The sequence below is a fragment of the Gasterosteus aculeatus genome, chromosome 20 (assembly GCF_964276395.1).
Source record: "Gasterosteus aculeatus chromosome 20, fGasAcu3.hap1.1, whole genome shotgun sequence".
NCBI lineage: Eukaryota > Metazoa > Chordata > Actinopteri > Perciformes > Gasterosteidae > Gasterosteus > Gasterosteus aculeatus.
The window spans coordinates 4,677,676-4,702,065 of record NC_135707.1 but is presented as its reverse complement, the minus strand read 5'-3'; the positions used below and the strand labels follow the sequence as shown (position 1 = coordinate 4,702,065).

The window sequence follows — 24,390 nt, the reverse complement described above, 5'->3', positions numbered from 1 at the left end:
GACAGTTCATGGGGGCCATATCCAACTGCTCTTAAGTGCCGATGTAACAACATGCACTGAACTTAAAGAAACAGCAATTTGTGCTCTTCTAACGGACCTGCACAGAAACCTGTATGCGATCAAAAATAATCTTCCCTGCAGATGATCAAAAGCTTTAAAATATCCGTCACACGTGCAAGATCACATGGGATTATATCGCTTATGGGCACTTGTATAAGGAGAGTAAGTAATGAGGCATAACATTCCTCTACATGATTTAATGCATTTTATTCATCGGCCACTGGTTGGATAAACTGGACAGTCATGCAGAAGCAGGAGGTGTGGTGAGCTGTACAACAGAGCCATCTGCTGGTTCGTAATTCAAGCCAATCTTTATAGGTCCGTGCCTTCTAGGCGTTTGGCCCCTTTAAAACCACAATGTCTCATGTTAATAACATAATTCTCCTGTTTTTTCAAATTACAACCCAAGATGGATTTATCAGATGGTTTTTAAACATTATCTAGAAAAGAAAAACAACTTTCAAATATCTTTAAAAACTAAAAATATATCCTGGTCTTTTTTTCGGTTACAGGCCTGTTGACTTGTCACCCCCCAGGTTCTTTTGAGAAAACCCTTGTGAAAGGACCACTGAAAGTTGATATTTGAACAAAGTTACATGGCAGTCTTCAGAGGAAAACATTCCGATGCTGTAATTACAATTACCCCTCTTGTGTTCATCATCCATCAATACTGTTCATTTGATCAGAATAACATACTTCTTAGATGGAACTACTTCAGCCGAAATATGAAAAATCCATCATTTTTTTTTACCATTATTAAAAATAAGTTTCTCTTTAAGGGAAAAAAGTGTATTTAAACAAAAATCTTTTGAAGGTTAAATACGTTATTAGCACCCATGTCAGGCTCCCTGCTAGCGCCTAGAAACTACAACATAAGAAAAAAGACTTGACAGACAGGGGGTGGGGCCTCTGAAAACTACCTCACACCTCTAGTGGGCCCTCAGGGGTCACTAAGGGATAATTTTAAGGTCAGGATGATAGCAGGCCACGGCGGCAACCTGTAACATTTCCACACTGAGGCAGAGGTGAGCATCAGTCCACCCTCGAGTGTTTGAACGGATTCTGCTCGTTGCCGCTGGTGCAAATTCATGTGGATATGTTTGATTTCATAAGCGCGGACGTGAGAAGGCGGTGAATCTGTGAGCCGCAGTCAGGAGCAATGATCATTTTTTTCAGCAATATTCTGTTTTTAGTGCAACAGAGAGTTTAAATAGGGGATACTTTTAGAAAATAAAGAAGCTTTAGAACCTACAAATAAGACCATTTTCCTCTTCTACAGTAAAGAAAGATTTACTTATAAAACACTTGGATTTGTGCTTTGACTGTAATAAATACGGAACGAATGGCCACTTGCCGTTATCACATTTATGCTAAACGAAGGGAAGAATGACATAAAATTGAAACAAAACTAAAGCTTTGAAATGTTTAATTTCAATCAATAACAGAAGGACAGTGTCGTCTGATTGTGTGTAGAATTAACTTTTTATTATTTATTATATGTTGGACTTGAATTAAAAGTTCTTCCTGCTTTCACTTACACATTTCCAAAATGAATAAAGTCCAGCAGGACAAGATTATGACACATCACTGGGATGCAGCATCCCATTGGGTTTTGATTAGAGATCAATATTTAAAACCAAAAAACGTCCCTTAAACTCGCGGCAATCAGTGCTAAGCCCCATCCCATCCAGACGCGTTCTTTGCTCGTGTCATCGGTAAATCACTTGTAAGCTCAGAGGAAATTGATGAGGTTTGCAGTATCTGGCCTCATAGAGAGAGAACCAACAGACACGTAAAACTGCTTGATTACACGCTGCGGACTCCAGCGCTCCTCTTCAGGCTATTGGAATGATTTCGTCGATGCACTGGCACGAAGCGGGACACCAGGAAGACACCAGATTGTTGCTGCATCCAACCAATGTCTTCAAGCTGGGACAGTTGAGGTACTTGTTTATGTAGGGACAGGGGTTGGCTGAAATGAAGCAACGGAGAGGTCAGCCTATTGTTTTTGCCGTAAAAGCAGCCTCATAAAATGTGTGACTTACTGCACAGTTTGTCTTCACAGTTATTGGGGCAGGAAGCGCAGGAGGGTCCGACCTTGTAAGGCGGCCATGTCCTGAAGTTCCCTCTGTGCAAAAAATTGTCAGGTCAGGTTCTTTCACCCGACACAAGAGAAACCTCTGGTTCAATGTGTGGACACTTTTAATGTCAATTCATCACCGCCGTCCAGCTACCCCCCCAGAAAGGACACAACAGAAGTCATAAGGGGGGTGACTTACGCTCGGTAATAATGGCAGGCGTAGAAATAAATGCCGTTAGGGCACAATGTCATTCCACAGCCAACTTTGTAGGAGCTGTTCCACACCACCTGACAAAAAGAAGATTCAAAAAACAAGCTGCTTAACTCTCCTCTAACAGAAATGCGGATCGCTTCTTCGAACACCGCCATGACTTATTTGTGTTTTTGTTTTCAATTCATTTTTTAATCTTTTAAAACAACTTTTTCACATCAGTTTTTCAAACAGAAATTGCTGCGTAAAGTGTGAAATTGATGGAAAGGGATCCAAAGAATGCCCCTTTTCTCAGTGGAAACAGCTTTGAGAATAATAAAAGTCGACCAAAACAGAAAAACCCCAAACGTGATGTGAAAGACGGCAAAAGACTTTTCCATTAGACTTGATTTATAAAAAAATATAGATTCATTAAAATCAACCATCCAAGAAAACCACAGCGACGTTACTGTATGCGGTCATTGCTGCTGTCCCACAAGTACCTTTGCCTGTTACCATGACAACAGCTGACTGTTACCTGTGTGTAGTGACCCACGGTTTTGGCGTTGGTGGAGCCATTGGGGTACAGGTAGTTGGCCACCTCACTGTGCCAGGCGTTGACCACGGCGGTCCACGGGTAAGGTGAAGATGAATAGAACAGATTCTCCCCCAGTTCATATCCTGCCGGACGGAACGCAAGATTCATTTCCATGTCCCAGTAGCTCACTTATTGAGATGAAACCGGCGTTCATTAATGGGCCAGAGGGTGATAACCACCTTTAATGATAACATATCTTACTCGGTGTAATCTGTTTTTAAATGAAGATATCAAGACTGGAGATAAGATAATATTCACTAAGACGCCGACATTCAATCACAAGGTCACGCACTTCACAGGGAACCTTCACACACACACACACACACACACTTCTGAGGCGTTGTATAAGGGGCTGGCATTTGTCGAGCGAGGTTAAAACGAAGGGGAAAAAAAGAAAGATAAAGAGACATTCTACCATTGAGCATGCGGGTGCTGGGTTCTCCGTGAGCCAGAACACAGTTGTCAGCCCAGGCCTGAGCGCTGGCTGCCACCTCCTCGCTGTAGCTCTGTGAGACAGACAGGTAACGAATCGCGTGTTTCACAACACTTGGAACTGGAATGCAGAAGCAGATCCATTCTCTCGCAGGATGTGTTTTTTTTGAAAACGGGATCATTTGCCGTTTGAAAGACTGAAGGAATTTCAAAATATTTTCCAGTCTGACGGGTTTCCCCTCGGAGAGCAGCTGGGGTTCTTTTCACACAACCCAAAGCCGAAACCCAATATGAACATGAGACTTTTGTGCAGCAGCCTTGCACCTCCACAAACACCCGACTCTCTTGGAAAGGACATGAGGCGTCTTTATTCCTCCTGTTGACTCAAAGATGGTCAACTGTGTGCAACGCTCGCTACTGCTCTACTAGATTAGAGGATGTTGACGTTACCCAACTGTAATGGAAATTAAAATGACATTTTAGAATAATTATATTTATCTATGAGTGGCCACGGTCAACGTGTATTTTCACATTTCATCACGCTTATAGGGCCAGTGCGCAGGACTTGGCGGTATCTAGCGGCAAGGTTGCATGGAAACATCTCGCACGTGCAAAGCGTGAAGGAGAACACGGTGAAGAAAGTGCAAATTTGAATTTGCCCCACAGGAACCAGGGCTTGGTTGGTCCATTCTGTGCTACTGAGAACAATGAGAGGACCTGCTCCATGTGTAAGAAACAATTCATTCCAAGGTAATGATGCTTATTAACATTTTAACATATTATTGATGTAATATTTTGTCTGTGGATCCCCATAAATGCTTAACATTGGGCCTTAAAGGTCAAGCTCAGCTCTTAATCATCATCCTGATTGGAAAAGCCCCTTTTTTTTAAGTGATGTTCATGCGTTGCAAAGGAGATCGTAACTGCCATGGATGCATTTTTCTTCCTACAGGCGACAGTAAACAGTTTTTAGCATAATGTAAGTAAAAGCAGGACTGACCATCAACAGCATGTCAGAAGCAGTAGGCTCAACAGCTCTCCGGAAGGCGTTGTGGACGTCAGTGATCTCGGCCTGTATAGCTGGTTTATCCGGGCAAATGTCTGCACGCACACACACACACACACACACACACACACACACACACACACACACACACACACACACACACAGAACCACACTTAAAACCAACATATCAAAGGACTACATAATGAAGCCTGATATTTACTCTGGTGGCTTAATTTCTACTCCATGACTCACAAAAATATCCTGGTTTAATTACTGTGAAATGGCTTGACATAACAGAAGAATTTACAGAGAGGATTCCACCAAATCCCATAATCGTATAGGGAGACTTATTGACATGGTTTCAGAGTTGAAATAGCATATGTCTGCAAAGTCAAACACGGCAGATGGAGCTAACATCGTGCTTACCTTGCTGTGGACACACGAGAGCCCGCGGAAACATTTGAAAGGAAGAAGAAATTTAAGTTAAAATATTAAGACATCAGGAGGTGTAAAGAATTATTTGACATTTTTATTGTAAAACAAAGTACTTTCTAAAAACATATGAATTTCAGATGAAAGTGTCATTTAAGTTTCTCGGCTTCGTACCAGTCCAGTGTGAGGAATTTCAGTACTAGGAAATATGTATTGTATGTCGGTTCATATTTTTTTATTAGTATTATAATGACCCAGGCCGAAATTACACCTTTGCTCTAAAATGCACTTAAGTCTCTTAAAACCCAAACTCTACACAAGTACAGTACGTGCAGCCCATGAAAACACTCTGCATGCATATGTCCCATGCACATTACTCCTTCCTGTATTCATCACTTCTAAATACTTCTACTCACATCCACGCAGGCAGAGTGCACTTGCTGCAGGGTCAGGATGCAAACCAGGAGAGTGAACATTTTTCCTGGACAAAAAAGAAGATTAAAACAAAGTAAGATTCCTGAGACATTTGATAAGATATTCGGGGCAAAATATTGATTGAGTCATCCACAAATACTAAAAACAAGGCATAGGAAAGCCGTAGAGAGGCGTACCTGCTCCTGAGTCTTCCAAGGGCGGAGGTGAGGCGGTGCTCTCCGCTCCCTCCTTTTTATAGACCCAGCTCTGTTGCAACACCCCGTCCGGCTGCTAATGATGCCGCACAATCCGAGGCTCTCCGTAATGGTCACTTAAAAGAGCAACACTGACAGAAAGTAAACATGGAATTGTTAAGCTCAAGGGTGCAGTGACTTTCTGATGCATAGGGTCAAATTTACACGGCTTACAGCAGAATGGAAAGGCATCTGAGGCAAAGGTAAATAAAGAGAAAAAGAGCATTGGTAGATTACAAGGTAGATCCGTGTGGTCCTCTGCTTAATGGATTACAGCCATACAGCACGTGTTGGCCGAGGACGCACCCATTGCTTGCTCTGGTACAACACGCGGCGCAGAAAGCAGATGGCGACCAGCGAGATGGGGCCGAATGGTTCATACGTGTTTGGGTTTCAGAAAGATTGTAATTACAGCAAACGCGGGGGGTGAAAACGAAGGGGGATCTCTGAAGGGTCACATAATCCTTACGAATTAAATTTGAGCATTTGAGCAGTTCATTCTTGGAAAATAGAACTGATTTAACAAAAAATGAATCTGATTGGTGAAGTTTGAAACAACTTTTTTGCTGTAAAGAAAAAAAAAACTATTCTATGAAAACGTTTTGGATTGTAAATTGAATCTATATTTTTCAACCTTTTATGGTAACGATAAAGCTTGGTGTGTCTGAGGGAGTGGCTGCCTCGTTGTGCGGTCTAAGGAATTGTGCGTGTTTTCGTCTTACGTCTTGAACCCTTTCACAGTATGTTTAGTTTTAATTATAAGTTCATTTTCCGTTAGTTGTCCACACACCACTGACTATGTCCACATGTGCAGTCTGGGATCCAAATGCACACTAATGTAGCCCTGTGGCAGTATGATGAGTACATATTTGCTAAAACATTAGCATTATGTGTGTAAGATGTCAATGTTGTTTGTCATGCCGAGTGAGGGTGACCTGTATGGCAGTCCTGTAAATATGTACGTTTATTAAACACATTTTTCCAATTTCATTTGTTATATTTAGACATTCTAAATACACGTAGCACTAGTATCTATTCATTTAATTTGTTTATTTCTATATTGTCAAACAGCATAATAAATGACGATGTAGTTTTTTATTAAATAAACAGTGTAAAACAATTGTGCTGCACTGCTGGCTCTGCATTGAATGAACAAGCAGCAGAAGTTTGACTTTAGAATGACTTTGCATGTTCACCTTCCTCTCTGTCGACTGGTGATTATGTGTTTAAATGCTCAATAAGCATCATGCTATCGCCTCTTTTCTCATTGCGTCGTGTTTTAAAGCACAAAGTGTAGCTACGGCCTCGGCGTCGAAAAACAAGTCTGACTTGTTCTACAGGTTCTACAAGTATAGTCTTGGAAATATGTGTCACTGAAAATATTGTTTGGAGTGATTCTATGATTTCAGCTGCTTTTATGGCGCTTATTGGAAAACACATCGTCTCATTGCTGCTACATCAGAAAACAAATGAACTTTCCAACTGTAAAAAGATTTTGGATTCACACTTTTTTTTTATTGGAAAGTTTTCTTTTAAAGGAAATACAAAACAGACATCTAATGCCTGCATTGTATTTCATGGCAATCCATCCAATTGTTGCCAAGATATTCCACTCAAACGCCCTAATTTGAATCTCAGCAAAATATCTGGGATTCGTCTTCTGGGAACCATGAACTTCCATTGCAACATGTTAGATGGGGACCATGAATTGCTGTACATTTGTATTTCTATCGTATAATTGATGTCGATCCGTCCAGTAGAGGTATAAGACATTGTAGTTTGTAGTCGTTGCCACACCGCTAACAGCTAAATAAAGATACCTGATAAGCTGGAGGCTGTGTGCATCCACAGACTAGACTGCACACTAGAGACGATGTGTACGACTGCTAACAGCATTACATGGCAGCAATGATTGATATCATGGGTGGAGTGCTTTACGTGGCATTGTATGGGTTTGGCTCTATTTGAACAAAAACTCCTCCCATCACATAGGAATTAAAATTTTTATAAAACTCAGACTTAAAGTCAATAGTGGCGATTATGGCCCGGAGTGAGTGGAGCTACAGGCGGACAGCCGGGCAGAAGGATGACGGACTGATGCCGCCGGGCTCTGGACAAGTTATACGAGAAAGGGCTTTTGTTGGAAACCGGTTCCTGTTTACACCTGTTGTTAAACAGGTATTTCCTTTTTAAAAAGAAAAATAGTATACTACTGAATGCACGCACCTTGTCCATACAGCCCGCGGCTGCATTTAAAATGTTCAAGGGGTGCATTGACACAGTTGAAGCAGAAATATTCTTTGAACGCTTTCAAACATCAGCCTGTGTAATAAAACAATCTTTGAGATTTGAGATTCAAATCAAAAATCCCAAACCACTTTCTTGCATTAATGAACAATTGCCTTTTGTTCGCAGTTACAGTCAGTGTCCAATCCGATGCTACTGGACTGAGTGGCAGGTGATAAATACCTTGGTAGGGTAAATAAAGTATGCCGCGTGGTATACGCATACATAGCTGTCACATGTACACCCATCAGCATTATAGACACAGCACATATGCATATCATGATACACATATAGTGCTTATCTCTACACAGAAATGTGCACACTCAAGCAAAATTAAGAATGTATAATGCATATTTAATCATTGGCTTATTCAAGTCAGACAGCTATGACATACATAAATAAATAAACATTGCAGTTAACGGATCAGCTTTTGCCAAAAATGGACATTTTTCTTTCCTGCAGTCCCAGAGTTATGTTGCACAATGCCACCTAACAGAGATATACAATTAAAACATTATTGAAAAACGGATGTACGCATAACGAGCAATTATAACATTGTACCTAACGTGACATCATTGCGCTTTAATATCAGGTACTCAAATGAGACGTCATTGTAAGAGATTTTGAACAGACTCACTCTCTGATTCAAGCACTGGGGGGCACTGACACCTCTCTAGTCACGGAACAGAGCGGTGGAAGCGGCTGGAGGTCTGAAAAGTATGGAACCTTTCACAAATAAAAGCCTCTCTGATTCGTGTGCGGAATCAGAATCAGCCGCTGCCCGGGCCTCTCCGTCTTTACACCTCCTGTCACACTACTCGTCCCGCTTCAGTGGTCCCACAGCGGGACATTCAGGGTTCGAGATTGCATGAAGGTTACAGAACACACGCACCTAATTTGGATCGAAACATCGGAATCGTTGAAGTGTAAGATTCGACAACAGCATCACGTCTGCTTTATTGTATCTCCCGCCTAAAGCTACAGCATGTTGGCCGTTACGCTGTGGGTGATCGTTAGTGCCGGTCCAGCCTCAGCCCGATGGCGGCTTCGGCATTTTGGCCTGTGTTTTATTTCACGCGTCAAGCATCTCCACACAACTTTAACAATTTGCCACCCTTCTGTTCCCTCCAAACTCAGGCCTCTCCCCGCGGTTGTTCAGAGGACGTGATTTACCCAAACCACCCGTTTTCCTTCCAGCGGAAGTGCGAAGGTGGTCTAATGCTGAAGTATGCCCTTCCAAAATGGGAGGCGTTTTGCCCAGAATCCAGTTGCATGTTGGCAGTTTCCGCTCAGGAAGGGTGATTAAAGCCGGACGGGGCTCCTGATGTGACAGCAAACAGCGGCAGGAGATCTCCGAAGAGAGACCAACCATCGTGCCGCGGCCCGGAGATGCTCGCGGGCAACGCGCGAGCGACACAATGAGGACCCTTCTTGAAAAGGCAGCTGAAAAGCCTGGCAAATGAGCGAGTGAATGCCACCACGAGGCTGAAAACGACTTTGAGGAGAGCCCAATGTCAGGGGCACATTGTGTGAGAACAGTGAGCCTAATTGTGAGCAGCACGGGCAGCTCTTACTCAGTAATTATGGCGACTCATCAAAAAGTGAGTCCACCTTTGTCTCGCCCGTTTTACGAGTTCTATTCAATGTTCTGTTTCAATTGTAAATTGGATTTTCGACAAGAATCGTTGTTCAATTTTTGCATTTTTGCAGCAGACGAATCCCCAATGAAAGCTGGTGCTTGTTGTGCCTCAAGATCAATGCAGTGAGTTCCGTGAGAGGGAACCGAGACCGTACGAGATGTTCTCAGAACGTGGTTTTGGCTACATCATTTCCTGGACATTCACAGGAAAGTGAAAAATAAAACAACATGTTTACCAACCCTTTGTGTGAGGCCGTAAAACGCAAAACGAAGCCGAAAGACGATAAAACGCTCTGCAGGGAGAAGGACTGCAGATTTGGATGAAGTAACTTTGTGACTGGTTTTTAATATCCTCCTTAAATGTCTTTAGCAACAGAAATCACAGTTTATTCAACAGGGCTTAAATACTGAGTGCGGCTGCAGAGAGGAGAGTACACACAACCGACTGACCTGTGACCCCTACCCTTATTACCCCCCCCAAAAAAAAAACTTCATGAGGATGTGTATTGACTTTATGTAAAAGTATGATCTCTTTTTTACTCCCCCCACCCCTCTCCCTAAAACCATCTTCCTTTAGTCCTTCCCTCCCACCCCCCTGCCCTCCCCCCTAACTCCCACATTTCTCTGCCCCCCTCCTCTACTCAGATGGATTCTTCAGTCAGCCGAGTGGAACCGGAGGGGCTGCTGAAGAGACAGAGAGACAAAGACGCAGAGACGCAGGGAGAGAGAGAGAGAGAGAGAGAGAGAGAGAGAGAGAGAGAGAGAGAGAGAGAGAGAGAGAGAGAGAGAGAGAGAGACGGATCAGAGCGCTCAGTTGCTTCAGACAATCACGGGGGGAGAGGGAGAGAGAGAGAGAGAGAGAGAGCGCGCGCGCGAGAGAGAGAGAATGGCGGGGGAGACAGGGGAGGGAGGTAAATATGTGACAGGATGTGGTTTCCCTGAGCTTGCAGAACGTCGGTGCGCGAGCATACTTTGAGCGTGACCTAGACGCACTGAGCCTACAAGTGTGTTCGAGCCGCGTCCGGTGGAGAGGGAGGCGGGAGAGGCCGAGCAAACCGCTGGATCTGCCGCTGCTGCCGCCGCCGCCGCTGCTGCTGCTGCTGCTCCGGTTCCTGAGGATTGTGTCCCCCCCCCCCAAGCCGACCAGCCTCCTCGGGACAGGACCTGGACCCGTCCTCCATCCCTCCTTCCCGGTAGAATGCGTTTCACCGCTGGACGCGCCGATCCAGCTGCGTCCGAGCACTGAACTTTTCTTCTCAACGAGATTCGCTAAAACCCCCCCCCCCCCCTCCGCCCCGACCCCCACACCCCTCCCACCCCGACAAAAACAGGTACGTTATGCTCCCCTGCTTGCGCGAGAGCTCCTCGACATGTGCGTGTGCGTGTGTGAATTTGAACTTCGGGAACAGATGTGCGAGCGCGTGCCCATTCCCGTTGGACAGCAGCCTCTGTGGTGGCGATCGTTCCACCACAGAGGCTTGATTCATCCGAGATGACGCCGCAAGCCACAAGTTTGGCTTCTCTGGATCGGTGTGTTCCAGCCAGCTCTATATCCACTGCTACCACACACACACACACACACACACACATGCTCGTACAAGCGAGCGCACACACTCCGGTCAGCACGCAGGTCGGGTCGTTCTGATGTTCCGTGCGTAATGGATGGCGCACAGCGGCGCTGGGAATGTCATGAATGTCATACATGTCTACCTGCTGGATCCCATCATGAACCCGGCGCGCGTCTCCGTGACGTACGTTACCACGCCGCCCCCCCCCCCCGTAGCGAGGGGAGTGTGTGAAGTGTGCGCGCTACTGTACTGTAAGGATGAAGGTTAAAAGTAAGGGATTCCCTGTGTGTGTGTGTGTGTGTGTGTGTGTGTGTGTGTGTGTGTGTGTGTGTGTGTGTGTGTGTGTGTGTGTGTGTGTGTGCCACAAGTGGATGTTTACACGCTCCGACTGTGTGCTCCGGTACACGAGCTCATCCAAGCGCGCGTGCGGGAGGAGGTTTAAAGGGGAAAAACAAGTCGAGCGGTGGCAGGAGGGGAAGGAAGGGCGGGGGGGGAGGGGAGGGGGGGGGCATGGGAGAGAGAAAGGAAAAGCAGGAGGAAGAGGGGGGGGGGTGCATGTGTGTGTGTGAGATAGAGAAAGTGAGTGAGGGAGCTCAGTCCGTCTGAACTGCTGTTAATTAGTTCCAGCTGGTGAGCTGTGCAGCGTCAGGCTGCCGTGACTCCACCGTGTTGGGTCAGGAGTTGCCTCTGTCTCACGCACACACACACACACACACACACACACACACACCCGGATACACACATCCAGAGGCATCGCAACAACCAAAAAATCACTTAAAAAGCAGACAGCATATGGGCAGCTCCAGAAATCCAATGAAAGATGTCATAGGCTGCACAAACTCAGACACACACACACACACACACACACACACACACACACACACACGCACACACAGATGTGCACATGGTAGCCTCACACACACATTCAAAACAAAAAGACAACATCAGATGTTGACACACTGACAAAAGCAGACGGTAAACGCACACCGTACACACAACCGCACACATTACACAGTCAGGGGGAGAAAAAAACAGCCTTCTGCTGAACTTCATGTCAAGTGTGCATATCAAAGGGTAGGTGTGGTGAATATGTACGACGTGCAATGAAGACGTGCACTACCATGCATGCGTATATGCTTTTCATGCACATGACAGACAGACACACACACACACACACACACAGATAAAAGTCTTCAGAAGCCCCACGCGGCTGCATCATGCATCGGCCGCTCCCGTTGTAAATGTGGAATTGATCGCAGGTGAAGAAAACCTCGTAGTTGTGTGTTCCCCTCCAGACAGCTGGGGTTTGGTTTCTCCATGTTTGAGGTTTCTGTGTATCTGAGACCAACACAATGGGAGTAAATGGAATTTCACTTGTCTTACCGGCAGCTTCTGATAACACACACTTTAAAATGCTTCTACCTACAGCGGCATTTATTACATCTTTTATATCGTTAAAAGCCATTAATTAGAACACCAAATTTCCATTCTTTGTCATTTCAGCTAGCTCCTTAGCTCAGCAGGAAGAGCCCTTAAAATGCTTATTAACCTCTGCATTAGACTTAAACTATTATTTTTCTAGTGACAAAACAATTGTATTGCACCTGCACATTTGAATATACAGAACAAATGCACTTTATTGTATATTTTACTGCTATTGTGCTTTGAATCAACATACTGCTTTCTCTTTCACATTGTGCTATTAACTGCTAACAGACACCTTTCTGCATTATATGAACATGAAAGAAAACCTGTTCTTCAGATGAATTTAGGTTTGCAAGCCCAATATTCAGGAAAGTCTGTTAGTTTAGGAAGCATTCGATTTGATGTGCAACCCAGTTTTCTATGAGCAGAACACGCACTTTAAACCAACAATATCACAGTTGATTATTTTCATTTCAGGTTCATATGCAATTGTTGGCTGAGTGGTATGTCATGTATGTTTGGTAGAGTGATCCTTTGAAATCACTACTCAGTATTCAACACTATCAAGTATTTTCACAACAGTATCGGTGGAGATTAAGAGTTTCAGTCTTTCCTTCCACCATCAATGGATGTGCTTTTTTCAGCCTATGTTGATTTTATTTCGATGCCGTCTTTTAGCAAACAACTTTCGTCTGCTATCTGATCCGGACACATTGAATCCCCCCTGTGAAGTGTGAAATTTGATTAAGGAAATTGGCGAGCGTTGGCTGGTGAGAACCAAAATGTTTACCTCTGTAAGTATGGACAAATACCCACAGACAGACAACGTAATACGAGAACATGTTATACTAAAAATGTAGGGTACGTCTAATTGAAAGGTAGTTATTTTTAAACCATCGTAATTTCATTCTACTCTCGTTTCACGCAGCGTTCGCTGATGCCAGGGACTCAAATAAGCTTCCCATTTGGAACATTTTGACATGTTGAGTGTTTAATTCCAGGATTTATTGTGGTTTGGTATTACTTTGTTCCAACTTGGATCTTTTTGCCAGTAATATAAACTTTAAACAAAGCAGTCACTGCTAAACATGGTGCGAGTTTTGCTGTCGTTGTGACATGGCGTCATCTGGCTTTGCAGATCCCTCCTCTTTTCCCCCTGAAATGCTCAGTTACGATTATCTCGGGCAAAGATTATCCCCCCCCCCCCCCACCCACCGTTCCCGTGTTCGGTGACAGTGATCGTGCTTTTGAAGATGCTTAGCTATTCAAGCCTCTGGCATTGCCCTAGACCTGAGACGGCATCCTATAGATGAATCCTCCAGGCAAGACGGAAGACAAAATATTCAGCCGGTTGTGTAGTAGCTTGGCGGGGACAAAGAGAGAGAGAGAGAGAAACCCCCCCCCGCCCTTGATATTTCTATAAGGCAAATTGACTCCTGTTGTAATGGGTGGTCAAGAAAATTGCAGCGGTATTGATTCGCTAATGTTGAACACGGACATATCGATAGGGTGTCTGAAAACCTAAGAACTTGGCTTTGGCTGGCTTTAATAAGAAATGACCTGCCTGGAGCAAGTTTACAGAAAGCAATGAGTCACTCACAGAGAATCTCTTAGAACTCCTCAGTGTTTTAGAGAAAAACCGAAAGAAGGCAACAAAAGAATTTTCTATTTTTAACCGTGTCGCTCTCTCTCTCCCTCTCTCTCTCTCTCTTTCCTGCTTTCCTGAAACGACAAACAATCCCACTTTCTTTGGCTGCAGCTTGAAAACATCCAACGCGTTGTTTGTGCAGTTCGAGTAGAGATAATGTTTTGCCTCTCGCTCGTGTGAACTGTACAAATCCCAGCGTGGATAGATTATTATGCATAGCAAATCAAACTCATGACTGTCAAAGAGATGTGGCGAGTGGAGAGATGGGAAATAGGAGGACGCCAGTGTTTGCTCCGGCACATGGAGGAGTGGGTAAAAGGAGGATGGAGGAGGGGAAGCAGGGAGCCGGTCGCGGGGATGAGGAGGGGTGTGGGCTTACAGCGACGAGAACAGAAAGACAAAAAAAAGAAGAGAGAAACTGACAATGAAAGAGAGGGAGAGGTTGAGAAAGATTGGGGCCTATTATTCTCCTGAGGAGGCCATAGACATAGAGGGGTTGGTTCCCATGGCAATACCTCTCTCGATGCATGTGTGTGTATGCATGTGTGTGTGTGTGTGTGTGTGTGGCCCGCGTCCGGGCCTTGAGACTGTACGGAGACGAGGTCGGTCGAGGCCATCGCGAACCCGGAGACTCGAAATGGCGGAGAATCGCTCCGCCGTACGCGATTGTTTACTCCCCCTTTTTTTTCTTTCTCCATCTCACTCATCACAACCTCATCTTCTTTTTGGCTTTTCCCGCGTGCGTGGCCGCCATGCATCGTCCTTGGGCATTCAGAGCAGATATAACAAATTCAGCGATGTTGAAAAAAGCAATTCCACCTTTGCCACCCGCGGCCTCCTTTTTGAGGGTGCGTAACGGTTTAGATGTGGAGACGTCACCCCAATAAACTAAATGTAATCTTTTCTCCGGGATCTTCAAAGTAGAAATGTTTAATACATTACAATGCACTCACTTACAATGCCCAAAGCCGTTTGAGATTTTTCATTTATGACCAGTCTGCGAGTCGTGGAGCATGTTAAACCGCTTTCCTCCTTAAGTCCCTAAAATATAACTGCCTCTTCCCTTTTTGTTATTCATATTAAATTACATCAGCATGATCCTGCAGGGACTAATAAATGATTGAATCCAACGTCTCTTCTCTGTCTTTGTCTGCTAACTAGACGCTAGAAAGGCTAGTTGCTAGCAGTCATTTTATTGGTGCTTCTTTATATGATTTATACACCGTTAAAGAAGCCGTGAGGATTTGTTTGAATAATAACTTTCTAGTTTGATTAAAATATCTAAACTCAATAAAGTAAAAAAACGTATAAACCTTTTGTTTCAACAAGTAAAGTAATACAGCTGGTAAGCACCATAACCACAGAGATTACAATATGATGCATGGATCCCAACAGTGACCCAGTTTCGTGGTGTAATAGTGATCATAGAAAGTTTAAAGCCACAACACAGGACACCTCTGCCTCCATTGCTGTGCTTGGTATGGTCTGAAAAGTCCTATTTACGCTGGAATATGCCAAAAGGTTGCTAGATACACAGTTCACATTTGCTGCTTGCCAACAAAGTTAGCTTTTTATGTCTGAAGCTTACTAGAAGTATAAGCTGGTGTTATTTAACCAAGCAGCTGACTGTGTATTTAGCCACCTCTTAATGAAGCACACAGACAGACAGTTGTGTGTTAAATGGATTATAATAGTTTGGACATAGGGTTTTTTAACAGGCGTGTACTTAGTTCTGTACGATAAAGGCTAAAGGAAGGGGAGCAATGGGAAGTGAGGGGGATTTCCAAAGAAAGCGCGTTTCAGTTTCAGCTGACTGTCAGCAAAGGTTGAGGCCGAATCTCAGAGGGTGTTTAAAGGATATTTTGACCGGACGTCATACTACTGGACACATCTGCGGTGTTTCCTGTGCCCTTTTGTCAAAATCGGTGCCTCTTAAGTGCTTGTTCCAGAAAAACAACTCATACGGGCATTTCCTTCTTTGGCAGCAGCGGCTATCAAACCTTTTCTGCAGGGCCCCCCTCTGGCAGATAAAACATGCACAAGCCCCCACATTTGGAAAGCAACGAAGTTTAGTCAATTGCCACTGTCAAATATGAGCTCTTGGTTTCAGTTCAATTCAAAGCTGGTGTGTTTCCCAGTTTAGTGATGGTGGGTGAAAGCTGTCAATCAAAGCAGACCCAAACACTGGAAATTATTAAAGAAGACAAATTCCCTTCTGTTAAATCCACCTGCTTATTGCTTACTGTTAAGAAAGGGTTTTTTGTGATCTGTAGGCTGAAAGCAAAGTGTAGCCTGTGTTTATGCAAGCGGAATTGGTAACCATGGTTACGCCAGGCTTACATCACATCAGTGCAGGGGTTTTCCCCGACACGCCAAAAAGTAGAAACACTGAGGGGAGGGTGTTCTGCTCGTCTAATTTAGCAGCCTAATAGACGACCTGATATGGTATATAATGCTTATTATCAATGACTTTTTTGACCTATTTAGAGAAGATAAGGTTCTGGGTACCGTGACTAAAGTGTCTGAATATAGATGAAGCCGGAGAGACGTCAGCAAAATTCTAACCTATTTACCTCGCAGTTTTTAATACATTTCTAAAAAGCTAATTTCCACACAAACTGGAGCAAGAAGAAACGATGTACAGTATATACCTATATCTATATAAATATATAGTTTGGACACCTTCTCGTTTAATTAAAGATACAGAACATTTTGTCAGATTACAAGGTTTTATGTTGTCATACCATTAAAAACACATAATATCTGAGTAGCCACCATACGGGTCAGGACTATATGATCAGAGCGCTTTCTTCTCGCAGTAACCCATAAAGATGCGTCCACCCATCAACCCCAGATCCCTTTTTTACAGCAATGTGCCGAGGTTCTTCAGCCTCTGTTTTGACCCCTAGCACGCCGCCTCGAAAAAAGAACCACCACAGTGCCATTTCTCTCCAAAGATCAGGTCACTCTTGTCCTCTGCTCTTACCTGATGGTCTCTCTCGCCACTCCGCCTCGGAGAGCCCTTGACTCTTCTCCTCAGTGTAAACTACAGCCGACACTGAAACAGCAGCAGCCAGCGCCGAGCGCAGCCCTGATATAGCGCTCAACATCTCTCGTCAGCTTAAAAAGATCAAAAGTCAAAAGAAAGCAGAAGAGGAGCGAGGGAGATAAACCGCCAGAGAGGGCGAGAGGGGAAGAGCGAGGGGGGGAGACTACACGGAGATGAACACAGGAACACGGTGTCCTAATTAATGTCCTCCTCCAATAATCCACTCCGAAGCTTCTCATGCCGCGGGGGTTTGATCTCAGCGATGTTGCTATCAAAGCCTTTGCAACGTGGTCTTTTGAAACGGGGGAGATCTCAGTCAGCATTACAATCACTCGGGGTTGGCGCTGGATGTCTGTTAGCATCAGGTGGCCATTTGTACCAACGTCTATGCAACAATGTAACAATCAGAACCGAAGAGTTCCTCATTGTGATAATTCAGATCCATTTCGAAAGTATTTCAGATGAAATGACTGTATGGTGTGACAAGGTTTACAGTGGCAGGGATTCTTTGTGTCCTTTATCTTATTATTTAGGTAATAAAATAACTAGTCTAAAGCCTAGTGGAGCATTTGGTGTCTGAATCCAACCGCTAGCATTTCCCTCAGGAGTTAATGGAGACCAAAACACAGCTGAAAGGAGACTAATGTTACACTTAATCTAGTTGGATGGCCAGAAAAACATAATGGGAAAAAAAACTGATTCCTAACATCGTTCCATTTTTGAATAATATCTTCATTTCCAGCTCGCAGTAGTTTTTTTGCCCAAAAATGGTAAAATTAATAGTATTTTAGCTTTGATAACTGATTCCCCGGAGTGGCAGAAAGTGACGCAAATGATCAAGTTTTGCCCGGAAGACAAAGCAAACCATGAACTGAAGAATTGATTTTGACTGACAGATACAAAACTTGGCAGTGAAACACAATCCCCTCCCCGGTGTTGCCCTTGAGGGGGCAACACAATGCAAAGTGCTGTGGGATGTTTTGGTGGGGGCCAAAGCTAAGTGCATCCCAGCAACAACAAAACATTTGAACGTCAATCTCGGCTCAGGAAGACAGAATCCCATCGAATAAAACCTCTTATCAAATAAAATCTCAAAATGCCATTAGCAACAAAAGTAAGAATAAAATGGCGAAAGGGATCGTTGCTAATTGAGCAAAAAGGAAAATCAATGCTCTCTTCCTGTAATTCTTCTCCTTCTACGCCGTCTGTCTGCCCTGTGAAGCATCCCTGACTCCCCGCCTGCCAATCTCCCCCAAAAATAATAAGAGAAGACAAGAGTGTAGCGGAGCCGTGGGGCTTCGCGGGGGCTGCAACCGCCCGGAGCTCCCCCCCCCCTCTCAGAGGAGAGCTGCGAGGTGAGAAACAGTGACTCAAACCTTCACAAACATCTCACATTTTCCTCCGTCAGATCAGCGCTAAAAATACTCCGCTGCGCCTTTGCCTCACATCTGCTCCTCCCGGTCTCAAGGAGCTATGCAAATACAAGCACCTCCATGTTTTTTCTCCCCCTCCTCATCTCTATTTGCCGCCCCCCCCCCCGTTGTGAGTACCTGTTCTCCGGCTCTTGTAGACTACATGACAGAGCCTTCGCCTTCCCTCTGGTTGTTCTGTACTCTCTCCAGGCTACGGGGAGAAACCATAAAAGCTATTTACAAGCAACTGTAGGCAACAGGGGGGAAGAATGTTTTTCTTCCTCTCTCTATCCTCTTTGATGGCGGCGCCGTTCATGAAGCCGCGTGTCGAACTCCCTGAATTTAAGGCGTGACTGAAGAGCTTTTAGGGACTTTGACTACCGTCAGTCCGGCACGTGCAGAGAGGCCCAGACGCAACTCTGCACACTTTTTAGACGGGAACATGTGACGCGTGTCCGGTATCAACGACAAGTCTGCTTTGGGGGGCGGGGAGGGGGGGGGGCGGGCGATCCGAGGCCTGCGGAGATACGATTGAGATGCACGTGGTGGGACACAAGGGCCAACGAAGAAGAAGAAGACGTTAAATGTGAAACGCGAGCTTTCACCAGAACCGTAACGGATCTCCTGCCTCACACTCCCCTCTCGCCGCCTGTTGATCATCACCCGCTTTTCAACCGGCTCTAATCGTCTTATTTTCTCTGCAGACTCCATTCGCCATTACCAGGCCCCCCCTCCCTCCCCCCCGGGCCCCCACCTTTACTGAATAACAATCTGCAACCCGCCGCCCCCATTTCTTCTCTCTCCCTTGATTGATTCTCACCTTTCCCCTTCTTGCCGCACACCTCATTGACGAAGGCCCCTTTCTGCTCGTTTCCTTTTCACTCTCCCACTCCTTCCTACACCCCCCACCCCCCACCCCCTCCCTCCCGCCCTTCTCACTTCCTGTCCTGTCTCGGATTTCGTTGGTTTCCAGCCGAGGCCCCGCAACCTTCTGTAATTAGTAGCGGGCATAATAGAGAGGGTTCCTCATCAGGCGAGGTGGGGGAGGGGGGGTGGGGTGGGTGTGCACCTCCATCCATCCATCCATCCGTCCATCCATCCTTGAGTCTAATCAGCGGCACACAATGGGATGTCACCTGCTCCCCCGATGCTGTCACAAAGCATTTGGTGTCGAGGCGGCGTCCGCGGCGCCGGCTCTTTAAGGGCTCCTCTTCTTCCCCGCTTGTCTCTGCTAATTCGGTCTCCGTGGGAACGGGGGGGGGGGCGGGGGGGGAGAACCCGTGAAAAATGAAGCTCGTTCAGACGTGTTCATTTAGTCATTTGCAGACGCTCAATCCGGCATGTCCTGATTTATTGATTTTTCCTCATTGCTTCCCTGAGGAATCACGGATGTGAGAGTGCACGAGTGTTTGCTTTCGTGTGCGCGTGTGAATCTGACCCCCAGTCAGTCGTATCCACTGGGGGAGAGTAAGCAAATAGGCCTACATTTACCCATTATGATTCCTTATACTGTGAACTGAAATGTTGGCTTTAGTGGTATTCCTAAAACAAAACAGATCCAACAGAGCAACAAACACGTGTGAATAAGGAACTATGCAAAGATTTACAATATGTAATAATTACATAATTGCTGTGAGGTAAGAACGATCATTACAAATATAAATATTAGACACATATGTGATTATTAACATAAAATAAAAATGAAATGAAGGATTTGCAGGAGTCCGCAGTACTGGTCAAATAAGATTTGAGCACTTCTTCCACCAAGACTACCTTTCATCCCTCTACACATCTACACATCTTCACTTCCTGGCTACACACACGCACGCACACACACACACACACACACACACAGGGCACAGTGGCACGCCGGCTCAGCCTGTTTTCCTGTGGTTGACAGAGACGGACACGCGGCAGAGCCATGGGCTGCGGCCTGCGTAAGATGAAGCCCACGTCGGAGGAGAACAGTCCGGGGAAGATTTACTCCACCCTGAAGAGACCACAGGTGGAGACCAAGGTGGGCGTGGCCTACACCTACCGCTACCTGGACTTCCTCATCGGCAAAGACGGTGAGACCTGTTTTCTCTTTTCATCAGTCTGCTGGCAAGCGGCGTTGAATGAGCAGTGACCTTTATCTAGTTTATTTTTAGTTTAGGAAATGATTCTCTCCTCATATGCGGACATTCCTTTTAGTCTTTGAAGTGGTTTTTATTCCAAACACAACACAACCAGTCAGACAATCGGACCATAAACGTAACCGACCAAGTTGGGCAATAAAAGCCTGAAATCTTGGCATTGCAGTAGTTGCTGGTGATCAATATTCCCCACAGCTCTCTTTTCGCGGCCGCGTTATGGTCATTTTGTGCTGCCGGGTCGTAAAAATATAAATTATTGCCCCTCGCACATGCACAGTATAAATAATACGAGTAGCTCATAACTGAAGGCTTTTCGCTGCATCATGCCTCAGCGTGATAAGAGGGCAATATGCCTCACTGAGGCCGACTGCGATCTCCTCCTCTTTGTGCTACGTGTGTTTTTGCTGAATGATGCTACCTCTAGCGTGATTAATCTGTCTACTCCCCCTCTGAAAAAGCCATTGTACCTGCGTGTCTCATAACAGCATTAAGGGTGCCGATGCAGATGAAATTTGTCACTCACGGATACGGGAGCACAGCACACTAGCTGTCATTTTTATAAGGATTTTCTCGCCGTGATTGAGGGCTAATTAGCTCCCTGTATAGCAGCCACTCGTTTATCTTCTCACAATTAGTCAGTCCCGCTTTCACATTGTGCCAATGGTACAGAATTGTCACGCTCCATCCACCCCAAACACCCCGCTGGTGGCAATCAATTACGCGTGGCACCGTGTCCACGCAGTTAGCGGGAGCTTCAAACAAGGTAAAAGGTAAAAGGTTTCCTGCCACGAAGGTACTCTGTTCCGGGCCACAGGTTTGATCCCCGCACAGCTGTAGTTTCGTCTAGTTTCAGTCTGCTGGGCTGTAAATGAGTTAATTATGAAGATGAAAATATTGTAGTTCTCTTTTCAAAGTCCATCCACAAACGCCGAAAAGGCCGGGGTAGCCCGCCTCCCCTGCTTCCTCTCCTCGGCCTCCCCTGCTTCCTCTCCTCGGCCTCCTCGGCTTCCTCTCCTCGGCCTCCGCAGAGTGTTTACGAGCGCGCAGGAGGGTGTCGCTTCCTGAGAGGCCGAGACCTGAAGCAGCGGCTGGTGCTCTTAGTTGCGCGTGTATTAATGTGTGTCCCTGTGCGTTTGTGTTGTTCTAAAGTAAGTGTCTTTTCAAAATAAACTGTGCGTTCACTGTCGACGTGCGGGTCAGGTTGAGGAAAGGATTGTGGCTCGGCTTGGAATAAGTTTGTGTCTTAAGCAATGAAGTTACGTTGTAAATCTTTATGGAAGTTAACAAATTGACCTGGTTTCACACCGGATTGTCAGGTTGTCAAGTCCCGTGTTTTTTATCTGGTCTACGTGTTGCTTCCTGCTCAGTTCACTCGTTCTACAACTGCTGAATGTGCCGCCAACAAGCTCTGATATGTTAAAACTCTTTTATCAACTTGTTTACACTGCTTGCACGTTTTGGCAATGTGATTTACATACAAATAAAGAAAATGATCCATTTTCGCATTTTTGGGGACATCTGGAACTGTTTACATTCTGACTCCCAAAGCGTTTGGAGCAGTCTGGCAGAGCTTGATTCCAACAAATATACACGACATGTTCTGCACGTCTGATGAGACACCGTCAATACGTTTCCTCGCATGCAAATCAGTTGTTTGCCTCGAACATCCCGATTAAGTGTGTGACACTAATGAACTCACACCGCACTTCGACACATCCACACAATTCCTGGTGATTGTCGTAACAGAAAATCCATCCCGCTAATCCCTCCGTGAAGTCCACCCCCCCTTCGTCTTCCTCCACCGCTGGCCGCTCGCTCCTCAGACCCACCGCCAGTTCACTCCCACGGCCTTTTGTAGCTTAAACCCGGAACCAAAAACAAAGAAAGAGGCCAGACTGAAACATATCAACAGCCAGAGTCATTTAAAAGAATTAACCGACTCCACTATTCAACTATTAGTGATTTAACTGAAAATCAAAAGCACTGCTCATAAAGTGAATATATAATAAAACTACTGGACTGAGATTGATTAAAAAAGAGTTTAATGTCATCCGAGAGCTTGGACCCAGACATCAGCGCTGGGGTCGAGGTCAATTTAAGAGCGGGTGTGGAATTAGGATTGGAGTGAGGGTACACGTATAACTGGGGTCATGAAGGTGAGCAAACGGGAAACCAACGAGCTCACGGGCGACATAGTGTGCGTTTGTGTGCGCTGCAGCCCAGGGGGGGAATCAAGGGGGCTAAATATAGCCGTCGCTGCTATTTGTGCTATCGACAGTTAAAGCTGAAATGATGGCGGGAGGGGAGGGCAGGGGGGAGGAGGAGGGGGAGGGGGTTGGTACGGGAAAACCGGGAGATGCAGTGCGCGGCGCGTTCGCCCCGACAGCTGATTAGTCTCCATTAGTCTGTCAGGCTGACTAGACTGGATGGATGGAGGAGCCGGGGAACGCCGGCGTCACACCAGGGCGGGGATGGAAGAGGGGGGGCCGGAGGTGGACGGCTGCCTTCCTTTTGTTGAACCGCATTGTGTGTCTGTGTGTGTGTGTGTGTTCCTTTGGCTCATGGCCACCCTGTTATCTCCAAGCATTCCCTGCAGTGGTGGGGGCTTCGCTCCTCGCTGTAATCAGTTTCCTCTTACCCCGTCTCTCTGTCACTGTCAGGACGACTCCGGCCGTGTCCCTCTGCTCACTTCTTGACGTCTGTGTGTGTGTGTGAGTGTGTGTGTGTGTGCGTGTGCGTTTACCGGAGGAGCGCAGTAAGTTTGAGAAATGGCCGCGCGTCTGTAAAGTGGCTGAATCGTTTCGGTGCATCAGCGGGTTCTTTCGGGGTTGAAGGGGCAGCGTGTTGTAATGACGTTGTACAAGTGCGGGCAATGATTCATGCGTCGGGTCTTTTTCTACAGGAAGACCTGTAAAATATTTAAGACGCAGTCAAAGATTATGAATATCAAAATCATCTCCGGTAGAGCTGTAGGGCAGGTTCACACATTCAGATACTTGAAGTGTGAGCAGCTATAAAGAAATCAGGGATTAGTACTTGACGATTGGCTTCAACTATGCAGATGGTGAATTGTGTTATTTTAAATATAACTACTTCCTGTACTCGTTCCTTTGCATGCGTCTCCTCGCCTGGATGAGAGGTCAGCCTGCACCCGGGTTACATGTACGGGGTGTATTCACTTCAGAGGAGCAGGCCGCTCGGCCCTTTATGTCAACAAGAAGGACATCAAATAAACCTACTCGACCCGTCACAAACGACACGAATCCACTGCCTTTGTGTGGTTAAAGATGCATTCAACCTCATGATTATCGTGTGTCTATATTTGACATGGCGTGCGTGTTAGCGGGAGGAAAACGCCGGCATTTGAAAGAGGGAGCTGGTTTTGCGTGCATCCCCTCAACCAACAAAGGAGAGACTAACAAGTTAATATGCGTTGCTCCATCAGGAATAGGAGATATATTTAGCAGAGCGGAGAAACAACACCGGTGGAGTCAAATGTCTCGAGCTGCAGCTTTCATCTATTTCATCTAGCAATAAAATTATTATAAAGCTTATGTTGGCCGATGTTAAACTCTTCTCTATATGTTACGATTAAGCAAAGCTTTAAAGCAAATGCAGTGTACCATCATACTGTTGATGACAATGATAATTTAACTTTTGAGCTGGATTATGCAGCTTTTATTCACTTATTTTCATGATTATGAAAGGACTTTGAAATTCAGGCCTTGCTGGCCTCAAATATTCTCGTCACATGTTCAGGAT

The 24,390-nt window shown here is 45.5% G+C and overlaps 2 protein-coding genes and 1 long non-coding RNA gene across 4 annotated transcripts in view; 1 reads left to right on the top strand and 2 right to left on the bottom strand.

The window, feature by feature from the left end:
• Window positions 1-1,523: 1,523 nt before the first annotated feature.
• LOC120811198 (cysteine-rich venom protein) lies at window positions 1,524-4,567 on the bottom strand. Its single transcript, XM_040166427.2, has 6 exons — window positions 4,361-4,567; window positions 3,344-3,434; window positions 2,869-3,011; window positions 2,340-2,428; window positions 2,106-2,188; window positions 1,524-2,032 (listed from the first exon to the last, which is right to left on the bottom strand). The coding sequence occupies exons 1-6, from the start codon at window positions 4,550-4,552 to the stop codon at window positions 1,896-1,898; spliced, it is 735 nt and encodes a 244-aa protein (XP_040022361.2). The 5' UTR covers window positions 4,553-4,567; the 3' UTR covers window positions 1,524-1,895.
• Window positions 4,568-5,145: 578 nt separating this feature from the next.
• On the bottom strand, window positions 5,146-17,171 carry LOC144389510 (uncharacterized). The gene is made up of 3 exons (XR_013453617.1): window positions 17,019-17,171; window positions 5,410-5,558; window positions 5,146-5,279 (listed from the first exon to the last, which is right to left on the bottom strand). It is a non-coding gene; the product is annotated as an uncharacterized LOC144389510 (long non-coding RNA).
• Window positions 10,050-24,390, top strand: part of rftn1b (raftlin, lipid raft linker 1b) — a 76,565-nt gene continuing 62,224 nt past the window's right edge. The window contains exons 1-2 of one of the 2 annotated variants that reach the window (XM_040165422.2): window positions 10,050-10,722; window positions 20,394-20,562. In XM_040165422.2, the coding sequence (XP_040021356.2) occupies window positions 20,415-20,562 (148 nt within the window). In that variant the 5' untranslated portion in view covers window positions 10,050-10,722; window positions 20,394-20,414. The remainder of the gene's footprint in view (window positions 10,723-20,393; window positions 20,563-24,390) is intronic. The other variant, XM_040165424.2, reaches the window with a different exon arrangement.